Source organism: Salvelinus fontinalis, chromosome 11, assembly GCF_029448725.1.
Source record: "Salvelinus fontinalis isolate EN_2023a chromosome 11, ASM2944872v1, whole genome shotgun sequence".
NCBI lineage: Eukaryota > Metazoa > Chordata > Actinopteri > Salmoniformes > Salmonidae > Salvelinus > Salvelinus fontinalis.
Window position 1 is genome coordinate 47,197,386 of NC_074675.1, and position 19,002 is coordinate 47,216,387.

The 19,002-nt window shown below is 44.1% G+C and overlaps 1 protein-coding gene across 2 annotated transcripts in view; it reads left to right on the forward strand.

Annotated features, from left to right (window-relative positions):
* The window catches only part of mta2 (metastasis associated 1 family, member 2), a 31,474-nt gene that overhangs the window by 7,334 nt on the left and 5,138 nt on the right, over positions 1-19,002 (forward strand). Inside the window, exons 2-14 of one of the 2 annotated variants that reach the window (XM_055938912.1) lie at positions 1,892-1,959; positions 5,782-5,875; positions 10,571-10,688; positions 12,140-12,203; positions 14,646-14,763; positions 15,445-15,547; positions 16,042-16,141; positions 17,320-17,508; positions 17,709-17,783; positions 17,938-17,996; positions 18,094-18,194; positions 18,325-18,482; positions 18,726-18,954. In XM_055938912.1, the coding sequence (XP_055794887.1) occupies positions 1,892-1,959; positions 5,782-5,875; positions 10,571-10,688; positions 12,140-12,203; positions 14,646-14,763; positions 15,445-15,547; positions 16,042-16,141; positions 17,320-17,508; positions 17,709-17,783; positions 17,938-17,996; positions 18,094-18,194; positions 18,325-18,482; positions 18,726-18,954 (1,476 nt within the window). The remainder of the gene's footprint in view (positions 1-1,891; positions 1,960-5,781; positions 5,876-10,570; positions 10,689-12,139; positions 12,204-14,645; positions 14,764-15,444; positions 15,548-16,041; positions 16,142-17,319; positions 17,509-17,708; positions 17,784-17,937; positions 17,997-18,093; positions 18,195-18,324; positions 18,483-18,725; positions 18,955-19,002) is intronic. The other variant, XM_055938913.1, reaches the window with a different exon arrangement.

Here is a 19,002-nt window from a genome sequence, read left to right on the forward strand (position 1 = left end):
TGCTTTTAAAACCTAACCCTAACCTCCACCCTAACCACATTTCTAACCTTATGCCTAACCTTAAATTAAATATATATTTCCCCCCATTCATTTTCTCGATATAGCCAGATTGTTTACTGCGTTGCTCGGTAACGATGCGCTTCCCAAACCATGGATAAAAAATAAAAAAAACTATCAACGATGTTTGGACAGGTCGAAGGGAGGATGTGTCATTCCAGACATCGCCCAACCCTAGTATGTCATCACCACTTATCATATATTTGCTTGTGTTTTGTAGATGTGTTGAACAGAGTTTTTGATTAGTCAGCACAGTCATTTAGCTGAGAGATATAGCACAGGCCCAGTGGTCTTCGCTGTGACCTGCAAATGACCCCTAAAACACACGGGTAGGTTTCCCTTCCACTCCACTGCTAAAACCAAAATATTGGCCAAATGGGGCAAAATATAATGCATCATGCCATATAACTGGCGAGGAAGCCATTATGGTGGGTTAAGGTTTGATATTGTAACCTAGACCTTAGTTGTAGGCCTATAATAGTGCAGGCATACATCAAACCTATTTTTGTGTTGTCTTGGAAGTGATTGGAAATGAATAACATCCTACCTACTATGGTTAATTCATTATCACTTCAGCAACTCTGGAATAACCAACTACTCCTCCTTGGTCAAACATTGGTTAGCCTAGTATTTAAATCAAATCAAATCAAATTTTATTGGTCACATACACATGGTTAGCAGATGTTAATGCGAGTGTAGCGAAATGCTTGTGCTTCTAGTTCCGACCGTGATGTAATATCTAACAAGTAATCTAACAATTTCACAACAACTACCGTATACACACAAGTGTAAAGGAATGAATATGTACATATAAATATATGGATGAGCGATGGCCGAACGGCATAGGCAAGATGCAGTAGATGGTATGGAATACAGTATATACATATGAGATGAGTAATGTAGGGTATGTAAACATTATTTAAAGTGGCATTTAGGCTGTGCCATTTGAAAATAAACCCATCCCAGCCAGTGTGAAGGCCTAGTAGTAGCTATAATCTTTAGTTAGCTTGTGTCCGCTGAGGAATTTAGCCAGGCCTCTGACACTGCAGCAAGTCTTTTGAATGGGATATTCAGTGTTCGTCAAATCAAAGTTTATTTGTCACGTGCACCTGAAATGCTTACTTACAGGCCCTTACCAACAGTGCAATTTTTAAGTAAAAAATAGGTATTAGGTGAACAATAGATAAGTACGGAAATGACAGTAAAAAGACAGTGAATAATAACAGTAGCGAGGCTATGTACAGGCACTGGTCAGTGCCGTTGACCCTGGATAAACTATCATTGGGCTGTGTGAAAGAGATGGAGGCCCACCGTCTCTGTAGGTAAAGGCTTCGAGCTTAGTTCATTGAATGGAAGTCTCATTTTGTGTCACTTTTTTAGTCATACCAGCATGTTTCATAATGTAGCTGTATTCTGAGAAGGGAAATAAATTCCTAGACCTCGCACGCAAGCACCAATCATGTTATGAGGTAGCCTGGGATGTCCGAGTGGATATTACCTCACTTGTCTTTTGAAATGGAAGACACACAGACAGGACAGGACGTGTTGTGCAAAGCTATTCGCTCTCCCTACCCAGCACCAGTCGCCATTTTTGCTGGATTTATTTTGCCTGGCCAAAGCCTGCCTGCGTGATGTCATTACTGTGGTGGGTAGTGGGTTCACCTTAGTCATATTAGTAATTGACTGTACAAGGACTCACATTCCAAACTCCTCACACAACAAGGGTTTTCCTTTGAACATGTTACAGTAACCGAAGAGATCAAGTTCAATGTCCCACACACTGAATTAACATGATACAAATTTGTATGATTTCTACTTCCTCTTTCCCTTTCAGATTACGTGTACTTTGAGAATTCCTCCAGCAACCCTTACCTGATCCGCAGAATAGAAGAGCTCAACAAGGTTGGTGGAATAATCGGTCCTTCACATCTAACCTCTGATTTGGTGCGTTTACATAAAAAAAATCTAGCTGACATTGACAACCCCTTTGTAAAGGTTATCATATCTGACCTTATAGCCAGTCTGTCTGTAACCCATTCATACCCTGGGATGATGCTGGTGGTAACACACACACACACAGACAGTAGTGACAAGATGCTGGTACAAGAGCCATTACATAACGTGGCTAGATGTAGCAGTAGTGTAGCGGCGTATGGCACATGCTTGTTTCCCAGTCAAAGGATTAAGCTCATTTATGTAACACTCTTAAATTGAAGGGGTTGTGGCGAATACCACTATGAAAACTCAATCTAATGGAAGTAGAGAAGGAGGGGAATAATATACAGTTGAAGTCTGAAGTTTACATACACCTTAGCCAAATACGTTTAAACTCAGTCTTTCACAATTCCTGACATTTAATCCTAGTAAAAATTCCGTGATCACCACTTTATTTTAAGAATGTGAAATGTCAGAATAATAGTAGAGAGTGATTTATTTCAGCTTTTATTTCTTTCATCACATTCCCAGTGGGTCATAAGTTTACATACACTCATTTAGTATTTGGTAGCATTGCCTTTAAATTGTTTCACTTGGGTCAAAGGTTTCAGGTAGCTTTCCACAAGCTTCCCACAATAGGTTGGGTGAATTTTGGCCCATTCCTCCTGACAGAGCTGGTGTAACTGAGTCAGGTTTGTAGGCCTCCTTGCTCGCACACCCTTTTTCAGTTCTACGGGATTGAGGTCAGGGCTTTGATGGCCACTCCAATACCTTTACTTTGTTGTCCTTAAGCCATTTTGCCACAACTTTGGAAGTATGCTTGGGGTCATTGTCCATTTGGAAGACCCATTTGCGACCAAACTTTAACTTCCTGACTGATGTCTGGAGATGTTGCTTCAATATATCCACATAATTTGCCTCCCTCATGATGCCATCTATTTTGTGAAGTGCACCAGTCCCTCCTGCAGCAAAGCACCCCCACAACATGATGCTGCCACCCTGTGCTTCACGGTTGGGATGGTGTTCTTCGGCTTGCAAGCCTCCCCCTTTTTCCTCCAAACATAACGATTGTCAATATGGCCAAACGGTTCTATTTTTGTTTCGTCAGACCAGAGGACATTTCTCAAAAAAATACCATCTTTGTCCCCAATGCGCAGTTGCAAACTTTAGTCTGGCTTTTTTATGGTGGTTTTGGAGCAGTGGCTTCTTCCTTGCTGAGCGGCCTTTCAGGTTATGTCGATATAGGACTGATTTTACTGTAGATATAGATACTTTTGTACCTGTTTCCTCCAGCATCTTCACAAGGTCGTTTGGTGTTGTTCTGGGATTGATTTGCACTTTTCGCACCAAAGTACGTTCATCTCTAGCAGACAGAACGCGTCTCCTTCCTGAGCGGTATGACGGCTGCGTGGTCCCATGGTGTTTATACTTGCGTACTATTGTTTGTACAGATGAACGTGGTACCTTCAGGCATTTGAACATTGCTCCCAAGGATGAACCAGACTTGTGGTCTACACATTTCTTTGAGGTCTTGGCTGATTTCTTTTGATTTTCCCATGATGTTAAGCAAAGAGGTACTGAGCTTGAAGGTAGGCCTTGAAATACATCCACAGGTACACCTCCAATTGACTCAAATGACATCAATTAGCCTGTCAGAAGCTTCTAAAGCCATGACATAATTTTCTGGAATTTTCCAAGCTGATTAAGGCACAGTCATCATAGTGTATGTAAACCTCTGACCCACTGGAATTGTGATACAGTGAAATAATCTGTCTGTAAACAATTGTTGGAAAAATTCCTTGTCATGCACAAAGTAGATGTCCTAACCGACTTGCCAAAACTATAGTTTGTAAACAAGAAATTTGTGGAGTGGTTGAAAAACAAGTTTTAATGACTCCAACTTCAACTGTGTGTGTCTGTGTGTGTGTTTGTGGAATATTTTCTACAATGTAGAATAATAGTGAAGACAAACTATGAAATAACACATGGAATCATGTAGTAACCCAACAAGTTTTGAAACAAATCAAAGTATATTCATTTTAGATCTTTCCAAGTAGCCACCCTTTCTTTGCCTTGATGACTGCGTTGCACACTCTTGGTATTCTCTCAACCAGCTTCACCTGGAATGATTTTCCAACAGTCTTGAAGGAGTTTCCACTGCTGAGCACTTGTTGGCTGCTCTTCCTTCACTCTGCGGTCCAACTCATCCCAAAACATCTCAATTGGGTTGAGGTTGGTTGATTGTGGAGGCCAGGTCATCTGATGCAGCACTCCGTCACTTCTTTGCAGCAGTTTGACCATGAAGGCCTGATTCACGCAGTCTCCTCTGAACAGTTGATGTTGAGATGTTTCTGTTACTTGAACTCTGTGAAGCACTCATGAGACTCCCAGTTACACAATAAATGTTATTTTTGTTCGATAAATATTACTTTTATAACAAAGAAACGCCATTTGGGTTGAGCGTTATGTTCAGAAAACCAAAGCTTCGTTCCGTTCGACGAAAATTCCCAAAAGTATCCGTAATGTTTGTAGAAACATGTCAAATGTTTTTTATAATCAATCCTCAGGTTGTTTTTAACAAACATAATCAATAATATTTCAACCGGACCGTAACCTATTCAATAAAAGAGAGAAAGAAAATGGAGAGCTACCCCTCTCGCACGCAGGAACTAATCAAAGCACACCTGACTAGTTTTTAAAAATCTCGCTAATTTTTCAAAATAAAAGCCTGAAACTATGTCTAAAGCCTGGTCACAGCCTGAGGAAGCCATTGGAAAAGGAATCTGGTTGATGCCCGTCTTTCTTCCATTTAAAGGGGTAAGGAAACACAGATAATAAAAATAATTTAATTAATATCACTCCCGGGTTAGATTTCCTCAGGTTTTCGCCTGCAGAATCAGTTTTGTTATACTCACAGACAATATTTTGACAGTTTTGGAAACTTTGGAGTGTTTTCTATCCTAATCTGTAAATTATATGCATATTCTACGATCTGGACCTGAGAAATAGTCCGTTTACCTTGGGAACGTTATTTATTTATTTATTATTATTTTTTATTTTTTTTATCTGACCCCTAGCGTCAAGAGGTTAATTGAAATGCATTTCAGATGACTACCTCATGAAGCTGGTTGAGAGAATGCCAAGTGTGCAAAGCTGCCATCAAGGCAAAGGGTGGTTGCTTTGAATAATCTCAAATGTAAGATATATTTTGATTTGTTTAACACCTATTTGGATACTACATGATTCCATATGTGTTATTTCAAAGTTTTGACGTCTTCTCTATTCTACAATGTAGAAAATAGTAAAAATAAAGAAAAACCCTTGAATGAGTAGGTGTGTCCAAACTTTTGACATGTACTGCATGTATGTATGTATGTATGTATGTATGTATGTATGTATGTATGTATGTCATTACTATTATTGTGACTGAGTATGCGTCAAATGGTATCCTGTTCCCTATCTAGTGCACTACTTTTGTCCAGAGCTTCGTTGAGGCTGCCATTTCATGTCAGGCTGGGAATTGCCAAGGGCCTCACATTACGATGTTATCATGATACTTCGGTGCTGATACGATATGTATTGCGATTCTATATGTGTTATGATTCGATGACGTGATTTAATTTTTTCCCACACGTATTGCTCACTACGTTATATGTCTGCTGCAGAGAGACGAGAGCTTGAGATTTGTTTTGATCAGTCATGGAAATAAGAAAGACAAATATTCAAGAAAGGCATGCTTTGGAAGTGCCGCCCAATAGTAATTGACCGCTCTTGTCACGTCTCTCTCAGACGGCCAATGGGAACGTGGAAGCCAAGGTGGTGTGTCTGTTTCGGAGGAGGGACATCTCGGGCAACCTCAACACTCTGGCCGACAGCAACGCAAGTGAGTACCACCGTCTTTCTACCTGTTTACTTCAGTCTCTCTCTTAGTCTGTCAGAACTCTGTTCCGACACTGCGTTCTAATAAATTCTGCTTGAAAGTGGGCTAGTTCTTATCTCTATGCTAAACTAATGCTGTGTAGTCTAATGCTGTGTAGTCTATGCTCTCTGTAAAGTTATTGAAGAGCATTATTAGTCTAGACGAAACATCCTCTTTCATAAACCAGTTTATTATCTCCATCCAGGATATGAGTACTGTTTTGTGTTCCAATCAGATTGGCATCTCCCTCTGCACTACCAGCAGGCAATTGGCTCTCTCTCTAAGTAGAGGGATGCTCTGGGTGCGTCCCAAACGGTACCCTATTCCCTATATAGTGCACTACTTTTGACCAGATCCTTATGGGTCTTAGTGCGCTACTTTTGACCCATCTATGGAATAGGGTACCATTTGGGACACACATCAGTCTCCTTCTGAAGCACAACTGTGTGTGAGAGACTGTGCATAGTGCTGTCCCACTGCAGCTTTTAGTAAGAAGTGGATACTGAAATAGGATTCATTCTCTATGGAGAAGGGGAAATTAGTTTTTGTTTCTATCGTGAATCATACTGTGCTTGTTGTTTGTTGTAGTAGGACTAATAGTGTCTGGCTATTGGTTTGAGAGTCAGTGTTTAAATCACACACAGTCAAGGGTATCTCACTGAAGTGACCTGGTGCAGAGAGGTAGCGATGAAGAGGTAGAGAGATATAGGGGGGAGAGAGAGGAGAGGTGGAGGGAGAGCGAAGCGGGTGCCGAGGTAGTTAGGTGATGCTAATGACACACCGATGACTGAGTTCTCCTTGGATTCTCTCATACACACCTCTAACATGGTGGGCTGCATTCAGTGCTCCAGACAAAAGACACTCCGATCCACACCTCAAAATGGATGCATTATCGACCTGGAATGCAATTTTATAGTACTTAGTACTGTATGTAATGCTGATGAACATAGCTGAATTTGTCAGACTATTTGGATAGAATGTTGATATTTCTTATTTTTTATTATGTGAGGTACCTGTGTACAGTATCTCCAGTTTGGTTTTACTAAAGATACTTAGGCTATTGTAAATCACTCTGGATTAGAGCTTCTGCTGTGAAGAAAAACATTGGTCCTGTCTGTGGCTGTTTAGTGACAATAGTCAGTCCAGTAGGAGGCAGGCATGGCCAGGAGGAGCAAGGTGGGTGGGTGATCTCCTATCCTGCCTCTCAGCCCTGGAGCTCTGCTAGCCGTGTGGTTATGTCACCGCGGTGTGTTGGCGTTAACTGGCCCTGTGGCCTATGTGCTGTGGAGGTATTCCATCTACCCTCCCCTGGAGGTCAGCGGGAAAACAGAGGGCCCTCAAACTGTCTGGAACCAGTCTATGAGCCTGGGAGAGAGGAGGAGGCTGAGGTTGTGTTCCAAATAAATGGCCACAACTGGTCCGGCGTACTGACCATGTCCACTCTAGCCCCAGTCAACCTTCGAGAACTGGTCTGGCCTTTTTGCTTGGTCCGCTCCGTTCTGGCATTATTTTGTATATACACCCGCTGTCGGCCGTTACGCTACTCTATGTCTTTGGTCTCCCTCTCCTGCGTTTTGGCTCTGGCGCCCCAAAACAAAATGCCTGTACTCCAGCCTCCCACTCGGCAGCACAAGCCACTGCTTTGGCACTGTCCTGTTATACAGGACCAGGGCTTCTTTCTCCTCTCCCACCAGACCCCCTCCTGCCCCCCCAACACCCCCTCTCATCTGAGTGCAGCCCCCTGCACCCCTCCCTCTCTGCCTATCCTCCGGTCCAGGCACACTGCTCAGAACAAAAGGCCCTTGATGTGTCCCACAGGGCTGCGGCACCCAATGGGTTAACTCTGACTTGCCTTGTGTCTTTGTCAGGGAAGAGTGTATGTGAGAGACTGTGTGCAGGGAGAGAGAGAGCGCGTGCGCTGGTCTGCCCGTTTGTGTGTCCCTCCTGTGTGTGTGTACAGTATGCGTTTCTTTTTTACGTGTGTGTGTGTGTGTGTGTGTGTGTGTGTGGGGGTAGATAATGGGGGGGATGGGCGCCTCAGGTTTGGTGCACAGGGTTTCCCACTTAGTCTGGCAGGGACTCGCCGGACAAGGGAGGGGGTGATGGTGGAGGAGGGGGGTTGAGGGATGGCAGGAGGGGTTAACAGAAAGGGGTGTGGTCTGAGGTCCCCTCCCTCTACCACTGACAGGGTTTCCTTTGGCTGAGTGCAGGGGCGGAGTCCGTGGAGATCGAGAGATAGTCCTGCCCAGTGCTCTCTCCCCGCTGAATTCACCACCCCCGCCACCTCACACACATTACTCACTCACCCTCCTGAAATTTAGGAATGTACAATCTAGTAGTGTAACACAAGGTATAATACAAAACTCTCTTCCGAATGAGGAAAATGAATGTTTCTTTATCAGCATGGACTCATTTTAGCCTGCCAGATCATTAAGGCTATATGCAGTCATTTTTTTACATTGTAAGGGCATACTAGGTCAGTCCCTAGAATAGACAGGAATAGTTTGTCCTTCCGAGCAGGAAATTATGTTCATGGTCGTATTGGTTACACTTACGTAGTAAGGACCGGTACAAGATAAAGTACCAGGGCATACAGTGCGTTCAGTATTCAGACCCCTTCCCTTTTTCCACATTTAGTTACGTTACAGCCTTATGCTAAAATTGATTAAATGTATGTTTGTCCTCAGTCTACACAAAATACCCAATAATGACAAAACGAAAAACCAGGTTTTTTAAAGATTTTTTTTGCAAATGTAAAAAAAAAAACACACCTTATTTACATAAGTATTCAGACCCTTTGCTATGAGACTCGAAATTGAGCTCAGGTGCATCCTGTTTCCATTGATCATCCTTGAGATGTTTCTACAACTTGACTGGACATGGATTTGGAAAGGCACACACCTGTCTATATACGGTCCCACAGTTGACAGTGCATGTCAGTGCAAAAACCAAGCCATGAGGTCGAAGGAAAGGTACCAAAACTTTTCTTCAGCATTGAAGGTCCCCAAGAACACAATGGCCTCCATTTTTAATTGAAAGAAGTTTGGAACCACCAAGACTCTTCCTAGAGCTGGCCGCCCGACCAAACTGATCAATTCGGGGAGAAGGGCCTTGTTCAGGGAGGTGACCAACAACCCGACGGTTACTCTGACAGAGCTCCAGAATACCTCTGTGGAGATGGGAAAACCTTCCAGAAGGACAACCATCTCTGCAGCACTCCACCAATCAGGCCTTTATGGTTGGGTGGCCAGACAAAAGCCACTCCTCAGTAAAAGCCACATGACAGCCTGCTTAGATTTTTGCCAAAAGGAACCTAAAGGACTCTGCCAGTGAGAAACAAGATTCTCTGGTCTCTTTGGCCTGGTTGTCAAGTGTCACGTCTGAAGGAAACCTGGCACTATCCCTATGGTGTAGCATGGTGGTGGCAGCATCATGCTGTGAGGATGTTTTTCAGTGGCAGGGACTGGGAGACCAGTCAGGATCGAGGCAAAGATAAACGGAGCAAAGTACATAGAGATCCTTGATGAAAACCTGCTCCAGAGCACTCAAGACCTCAGACTGGGGTGATGGTTCACCTTCCAACAGGACAATGACCCTAAGCACACAGCCAAGACAATGCAGGAGTGGCAAATCTCAATGTCCTTGAGTGGCCCAGACAGAGCCTGGACTTGAACCCAATCTAACATCTCTGAAGAGACCTGAAAACAGCTGTCCAGCGACGCTCCCCATCCAACCTGACAGAGCTTGAGAATCTGCAGAGAAGAATAGGAAAAACTCCCCAAATACAGGTGTGCCATGCTTGTAGCGTCATACTCAAGGCTGTAATTGCTACCAAAAGCTATTCGACAAGGTACTAGGGTCTGTAATGTGTCTGAATACTTATGTAAACGTCATATTTCAGTTTTTTCTATTATTAGTAAGTTAGCTAACATTTCTAAAACCTGTTTTTGCTTTGTCTTAATGGGTTATTGTGTGTAGATTTAAAGTTTATTTTTTAATTGAATCAATTTTAGAATAAGGCTGTAATGTAACCAAATGTGGGGGGTCAAGGGGTCTGAATGCTTTCCATTTGCACTCTATATAAAGACAGACTTTCCAGCATTTCCAGATTTCTATGAAATGTGACCTATAATTAATTAAATGTAAGCGAAGTAGTTTTCCTTCCATAAAAATGGTAATAAAGTTTGTTAAAAGTATCATCCTCTATGAGGAAATGGCAATCTTTTTTTTTTTTTTTTTAATGGTCTGCTTGAGATACAAATTTGAGGTGGGTTTTTTGAAGTGTGCACCCCCCCCCCCCCCCCCCCCACCATTTTTATGCTTCGCCAAAAATAGGAGTATAGGATGAGTCAACATATGTCCCCGGAGGCAGCTGTTCCATCCTGTGTTCCGGCACTCACTTTCTGAGCTTTATCCCTTTTTACTGTAATCCATCAAATGTTTATTTCTCAATAAAACTTTAAAAAAAATATATATATATAAAAAAATTATACAAAATATACAAAGGTAAAGCGGGATCTTCATCCCCACAGCCACAATTATCAATCAGTTGTATTGATGTGAATGAATTTTTATCATACCCTGATCAAGATTATTAGAGCCCATAGAATTGGAAAGTGTGCTTTGTTGCTCATTTTGTTTTTGTGTGTTTTTTCATAGGAGACTTTGAGGAGGAGTCCAAGCAGCCCACAGTGTCTGAACAGCAGAAACACCAGCTGAAACACAGAGAACTCTTCCTCTCTCGGCAGTTTGAGTCTTTACCAGCCACTCACATAAGGTAATCGAGAGAGAGCGTGTGTGTCCTGAGGCGTAGACTCACCACATAGCAGTAGCTGCAAACAAGAGTTCTGCCATTGAACCAGTTCAACCCTGACAGGATATAGTGTCATATGACAGGACTGATATGTCCATTCCTGACTTCCCTCATCAACTCATCCATGACCACTGGCTGCGTCCTCTCTGACTTTAAAATGGCCAGAGTTGCGCCCCTTCTCAAGAAACCAACACTCGACCCCTCTGACGTCATAAACTACAGACTGGTATTCCTTTCTTTTCTCTCAAACACTTGAGCATGCTGTCTATGACCAACTCTGTCGCTATCTCTCACAGAATGATATTCTTGACCCTAAGCAGTCAGGCTTCAAAACTGGTCACTCAACTGAGAATGCTCTCCTCTGTGTCACGGAGGCTCTCCGCACTGCCAAAGTTGACTCTCTCTCACTCATGTTCCCATCCTACCGAGTTCTATCCGATGCCTTCGACACGTGAACCATCAGATCTTCCTCTCCAGCCTCTCAGGCCGTTCCTACCAGGTGACGTGGAGAGGATCTGTGTCTGCACCACATACTCTCACTACTGGTGTCCCCCAGGGCTCAGTTCTAGGCCCTCTCCTCTCTCTACACCAAATCACTCGGCTCTGTCATATCTTCACTGGTCTCTCCTATCATTGCTATGTGAATGACACTCAACTACTTTTCTCCCCCCCTTCTGACACCCAGGTGGCAACACGCCAGTCAGCTTGAATGTCGGCCTACTACTTCAAGCTCAACATCAACAAGAATGAGCTGCTCTTCCTCCCAGGGAAGAGTCCTTAAGGTCCTTATCTCCCGTCTGGACTAGTGCAATTTGTTGTTGGCTGGGTTTGCCACTCGTGCCATCAAACCCCTGCAACTTGTCCAGAACACCACAACCCGCCTGGTGTTCTCTTATGTCACCCCACTCCTCCGCACACTCCACTGGCTTCCAGTCGAAGCTCGTATCCACTACAAGACCATGGTACTTGCCTACGGAGCAACTACCATGCCCCTCCCTACCTTTAAGCTATGCTCAAACCCTACACCTCAACCAGAGTACTCCGTTCTGCCACCTCTGGTCTTTTGGCCTTCCCACCTAAACTTGTCTATGGCCTATTCATAACCATTAAGCCAGTAATGTGTTCAAAATGTCCCTTCGTAACATGAACCATCACAGTTCAGGCTCTTGATCTCAAAATAAGTTGAGGGGTTATAAGTGTAGAAATACTTGAATTGTGTTAATTTTCTTCAATATTTGTAACTTGTTCATTTACAGCATTTCCACAGACATTTATTTTGTTTTCCAATGCCTTATTGGGGATATATTACAGCATCGAGGATTGGTGCAGGTCAGTTCAGATGAATAGTGTGTATTGCATGGTACCTTATTGACCTCTGAATGCTCTTCCCCGGTCACCCCTCTCTCTCTCCCCAGGGGGAAATGTAACGTTACACTCCTCAACGAAACAGACGTCCTCGCCGGATACTTGGAGAAAGAGGTGAGCTTCACTTTTTTTTTACAATGAGGCAAACTGGACACTAAGGATTTATTCCAAAATATTTGCATCTCCCCCAAATATATTTGTATTACTCTTTTGCGCAAGGACTGTAAAACACAAGGAGAAATTAAAGGAGGAGAAGGAAGGAGAAAGTAGTACTGTAGGTACTGAAGCATTGAGTGACGGTGTAAATCAGGGATGGCTAACTTTGATGGGACATTTGCAACTCAATAGATCAGGGGTCGGAAACCTTTTTTGTGTAAATTGTCAATTTTACAATTTATTCTACCAATTCTAACGATCTGCGTGCCAGTAATGATTTGCATATGTGCACTACAACTAATTGTCTATGTTGAACATCTAATTGCCCACAAACGGATGAATTCGCTCGCTAAACAGAGGCGCTGTCCATTAGCACCACAGGCTTGATCTTGGAACACAGATTCTCCTGGTGAATGTGATAGTGACAATCTGATCTAAAATCAGCTCTGTGAATCCTTTGTTTCCCCACCATAGCGGGGCCATCGTCAGTTGTAATAGCCAATAGCTCTCTCTTTTAAAAATGACCTGCGATGGCTTTTGCCACATCTTTCCCTTGAGTAGTACAATGCATGGGTTTTAGGCCACGCTCCTCATGTACCTGCTCTGAGTCACAGTATCATGGAATGTCATTCACATCCACACTCATCAAGAGCCACACAGGTGCATCTTTTAACGCTACAGTTTGTTGTTCCTTTACATTTTCAACCATCTCGGTAATGCGCCTTTTCAACAGTTCTGGCAGACACAGGCGTTTCTTTTATCTTTGAGATGATTGTCTTTGTCAGGCAATCCATCAAATAAAGCCTGCGAACTACTGAGGAAAGCCTCCTTGATATATTCCTCATTTAGCAAATGGTTTTCCATGTTTAGGAATGCCCTGCTCAACTCTGTAGCTTGACTTTAGACTGCATGTAGATTTTGTAAACACACTGCTTTGCTTTTCATACCTGGACACGGCCCTCTTGATTCCTTCATTATTGTCCGCCTCCCACTGAAGTTTTTCTCATGTCTCGTTTTAAAATGACGCCGTACACTTGATGTCCGACAAACGACAGTTTTAAGAATCCATACTCCTTTGTCCAAGAGGCAATACATGACTGGACATCTGCCTTATTTTCCATTGACATTTTGTGTCCTGAATTTTTTTAAAGAACAAAGGAAGGCTTGCTAGCTGCTTGGCATGTGAAAACGAATCTCATCTTCAGTGCTGCCTTGGTTTTGAATTAGGCGGGAGAGGCGTGGTGGGTCGTCTTGCACAGAACTAATAATATGAAACTCCTGCAAAATCTTGAAAGCCCATTGGCTAATCAGGATTGACACCCCTTGGGAACTACAACATTGCAGTGAATCGCAATGCAATTTTGAAACCAATGCCTGCAATTTAAATTATTTTCTCCAGTTTATACCAAATAACGTATTGCCAAAAATAAGTGAGATAATAAACGTCAAACCAAGGCTTAGCACGCCACGCAAAAAAATAAAATACACTTTTTATTTTTTGGGGGGGTTGATTGCCAAGCCTTGGCTTGACGTTTATTATCTCACCCGCGTCGTAGGTTGTCGACCCCTGCTATAGATGTTAGCCAATATGCAAAGTAACACTTGTTAGGTAGCTAAGATAGGCTAAATATGACTAAACTCGAAAGCACATTTCCTGAAGAACGTTTGTGGGCTTGCTTCAGCTTAATAAAAATATTTATTCCATAGCCATTTAATCTTTTGATATATTGAATGAGCAAGTTATTTCAAAAGGCATAAAACGATTTTGGTTGCAATGTTGTACTTCATCAAGGGTGGTCAAACGTCCTCCAAGAGAGCTAGTGGTCTTTTCTTACAGTCCGCCTCTAATAAACCACATTTAAAACATCTGATGTGTTTGAGCAGAGTAGCTCTCCAGACTGAGGGTTGACCGTGTGTTTTATACAGTTGCCTAACAGGTGTTCACCTTCCGGGGGGGGTTCAGTGCCTTGCACAACACCATCAGATGGGACATGGGATCAGAAAGCAGTGTCCATGCCACATGATGCAAACTTTTTTTTATACATGTATAGAGATGCCGGCTATTGTTGATCATGAAATGTTGGTTACAAGTCATGGGAAAAGTGATGAAATTGGAGCTTTCAAAATGTATATGAACCCTGGCTAGAGTAACTTACCAATATTTTATTTTATTGAAGTTAGCTGACACGGGCTAATTGAGTAACTGTCAGTGTCTGACAAAAGAGAAACTGCTTATGCGCACAACCAAATGTTTTGCTATTCTAACTCTCAACAGTAAGTTAAGAGTTATATTACTGAGTTTCTGAGTGGAACTCGGTCAGAAGGGGGGCTGGCTGCCAGTTGCCCATCCCCGATGTAAATTATCTAGCCCCAACCTTCCATCTGTTTTCTGTGCTCCAGGAGTGTTTCTTCTACTCGCTGGTGTTTGACCCGGTCCAGAAGACCCTGCTGGCGGACCAAGGAGAGATCCGGGTGGGCTCCAAGTACCAGGCCGAGATCCCCGACAAGTTAGCCGAAGGTCTGTGTCTGTCTGTGTGTAGAAGGGGGGCGTTTGGGTGGCTGAACTCTGATCTTTTACACCGGCCTATCAGGTTGCAGCCTATTATAGTGATCATAGTGCTCTCAGACTTAACACACATTTAAGTTGGGCCCCATTTCTAAAAGTGCTAGGTTTGAAGAATGTCTGCTATCTATCATGTGTCTAAATTATTTGAGTTGTATGGGATCGTAAATCATGAGTAGGGAGAAATCGGTCATGTTTTGGAATGGAAAACGGGAATCTGGGTTCCTGTTGGAGAACTCAATTTTCTGCCCACTGAACACGACGTCACTTCCCTTCTGACAGCAAGTAGTGTAGTTAGATGTTGCCCTCTTGTTTTCTCTTCCCTTGTGTAGCCTAGCCAGTGTTAAGTTGAAGGTTGCCATTTTGTGAAGGTTGTTTGTGCCTTTGTGACACTAGTTCAGTCTGGTTAGACCGACATGCACACCTGTCCATTTAGTGGTTTTCACCTTCTGCTCTCATTCATCTATTTCTCTTTGACTCATCTCTCTCCTATTCATTTATTTCACCATTGCCTCTCCTCTCAAGTCTTTCTCTCTCGTTTCCCAAATAGTGGGTCACGCAACCACAACCAGTGTCTCTGTCTGCAACATTTGTTAACATGTCTGATGGTTGTCCTCTTGCTGTCATCTCTCCCAGGTGAAGAAGACACCCGTATTCAGGAGAAGCTGGAGGTCAAGGTGTGGCACCCCGACAACCAGCTCAAAGACCCACAGATCGACCAGTTTCTGGTGGTGGCTCGGTGAGTGTCCCCTGGCCCTGTCCCCCTCCATCTGTCACACATTGCCCTGGTTACACCCTGTTGCTATGGAGGTCCTTGTCAGGCCCTTGTTGTCATGAGCTTGGAACACATTCTGAAGTAATGTAAACTGGATGGCTTTGAGTTGCAAAGTGTCCACCTTTTTGAGCTTGATATTAGTGTATTGAGATTTTGCAATGTTCTCAAGACATCTTTGAATGGTCTTGCCTAAGCGGTGTAGTAGCAGTAGGACTCCAGTCAACATACAGCATGTTTGGGCCCAAGTCTGTTTTTGGAGGGAATCGACATTATGTAGGGAATGACCTCAAGCTGCAGCACCATCTAGTGGCCATATGGTGAAAATTCACACCGATTTACAAAACTGCAGTTGATAGGGTATTTTTTGTCTACTTCTTGATAAGTTAGGAGTTTGTCTGTTTCAGTACTGGGTTTGTCATTTGATTCTAATGATGATATTTGATGGTTGTGTGTTCCAGTGCTGTGGGGACGTTTGCCCGAGCCCTGGACTGCAGCAGCTCTATCCGTCAACCCAGCCTGCATATGAGTGCTGCGGCCGCCTCCCGAGACATCACGCTGGTGAGACACATACACTTTGTCTCGTCACCATGGGACATGGACAATCACTAAGCGCTCTGCATATAACCCTTAAAACAATGGATATCTACCTTGTCCTAATTAGTACATGTAATGTTATTCATTCTATTGGACTATACACTCAGTGGGCAGTTTATTAGGTACACCACCCCGTTCATGAAAATGGTTCGTTCCTACAGATGGTATGTCACGCCGCCGTGGCTTGCTATAGAAAGCATGCAGACAGGCATCGAGGCATTAAATTACTGTTCAACTGAACGTTAGAATGGGCAAAACCTAAGCGACTTTGAGCGTGGTATGATCATCGGTGCCAGGCGCGCCAGTTCCAGTATCTCAGAGACGGCCGCCCTCCTGGGCTTTTCACGCACGACAGTGTCTAGGGTTTACTGAGAATGGTGCAATAAACTAAAAACAACCAGTTAGCTCAGTCCTGTGGACGAAAACAGCTGATAGGTGAGAGGTCGAAGGAGAATGGCAAGAATTGTGCAAGCTAACAGGCGCGCCACAAACAGTTAACAACCACACAGGGATCTACTCCTATCAGCTAAAAACAAGAAGAAGTGGCTCCAGTGGGTACGCGATCACCAACACTGGACAATTTGAAGAGTGGAAAAACATTGCCTGGTCCGAAGAATCCCAGTTACTGTTGCGTCATGCTAATGTCAGAGTCAGGATTTGGCGCAAGCAGCATGATCCCATGGACTCATCCTGCATGGTGTCAACGTTACAGGCTACTGGGGAATGTTCTCCTGGTACACGTTAGACCGCTGCGCCACTCAGGACCTAAGGCACTGCAATCTCAGTGCTAGAGGCGTCAATACAGACACCTTGGTTCAAATCCAGGCTGTATCACAACCGGCCGTGATTGGGTGTCCCATAGGGTGGCGCACAATTGGTCCAGCATCGTCCGGGTTTGGCCGGTGTAGGCCGTCATTGTAAATAAGAAGTTGTTATTAACTAACTTGCCTAGTTAAATGAAAAATATTTCAGGCTGTTCTGGAGGCAAAGGGGGGTCCGACACAGTACTTGATGGGTGTACCTAATAAACTGGCCACTTAGTTTACCATGTAATGTCATTTCACATTTTTAAAACATTTCAATACGGTAACCTGTGTCTAAAATGACCAATATATCTAATGGTCCCCGCTCTCCCCCTCTAGTTCCATGCGATGGATACCCTGCAGAAGAACGGCTATGACCTCGCCAAGGCCATGTCCACGCTGGTGCCGCAGGGCGGGCCCGTGCTCTGCCGCGACGAGATGGAGGAGTGGAGCGCCTCGGAGGCCATGCTGTTCGAGGAGGCCCTTGAGAAGTATGGCAAGGACTTCAACGACATCCGCCAGGACTTTGTAAGTGTCCTCCCGTATTCCACTAATAGATATCTGGCTTGTGTTCAGAAAGAACAGTAAGGTCGAATATTTTGAATCTAGAAAGAGAAGTACCTCCTCCGTTTCAAAACGCACCTCCGGAACACCACTCTATATTAACTGTATCCTATGTGCTTTCATCTGGTCAGTGTTGAAGGATGTTCTGACTCTGTTGTCCCCAGTTGCCGTGGAAGTCACTAGCCAGCGTGGTTCAGTTCTACTACATGTGGAAAACCACCGACCGCTACATTCAACAGGTAAAATACACCACTCTGCCATTGAGCCACACTCTACGAAACAATGCGATAGTACTATGCATAGTACTAAGTGATATATATATAATGCAGAATTGTCTTCACAAGCAGAGCTACTTGTTGTTACTTTGCAAATTGAATTGTATGTTCGTTTCAGAAACGACTCAAGGCAGCGGAAGCAGACAGCAAGCTGAAGCAGGTTTACATCCCCACCTAGTGAGTAACCGTCTGAACTGCAGCAGAGCCAATGCACAATCTCCATCATTACCACGGTAACTAAACACATCAACTCTCTCTCTCTCTCTACCTCCAGCACCAAGCCCAACCCCAACCAGATCATGGCTCCTGGTAACAAGCCTGGCATGAACGGGGCCGCTGGCTTCCAGAAAGGACTGAGCTGTGAGAGCTGCCGTAGTGAGTATTCTGCCATACAACTTTAGTTTGTGTTTTGTGTCTGGTCTATTGTCTGTCTAACTGTAGTGAACAATCCCATGTGTGTAGTGTAGGGGATTTTGACGTATTTCTTTTTCTGGACATCTAACAGATCTCCCCTCTGTTGCAGCCGCCCAGTCAGCACAGTGGTACGCGTGGGGTCCTCCCAACATGCAGTGCAGACTGTGTGCATCCTGCTGGATCTACTGGAAGAAGTACGGAGGCCTGAAGACCCCCACACAGCTAGAGGGCGCCGCAAGATCTGGCTCAGTATGTCTGCTTTTATTAACCTGCTGCCCTAAACCACTCAAATACTGGGTGCACCTCAATAGCCTAGCTTTCCTTTATCTGCATAGGACAGGGAAGAGTGAGTTAATATCATTTTAATTTCCGAATTCTTGGTGGCCTAGCCGGTGTTATCAGATCATTACAGCGGCAGCAGAGGAGAGGAAGCCAATGAAGACTGAGATATTCAATCATGATATTTCGATATGTTAACTCTTGGCCCCTCAGGAGTCAACCCCCCGAGGTCACATGACCCGCCAGGAAGTGCAGGGCCTGTCACCGTTCACGACTAGTGGGGGGCGGGCCAAGCTGCTGGCCAAAAACCGCCAGACGTTCATCCTGCAGACCACCAAGCTGACGCGCATCGCCCGCCGCGTCTGCACCGACATCCTGCAGCCCCGCAGCGCCGCACGCCGCCCCTACGCCTCCATCAACGCCAATGCCGTCAAGGCCGAGTGTGAGTAAATGGACACGCATGAACATACACACACATTATATATATACA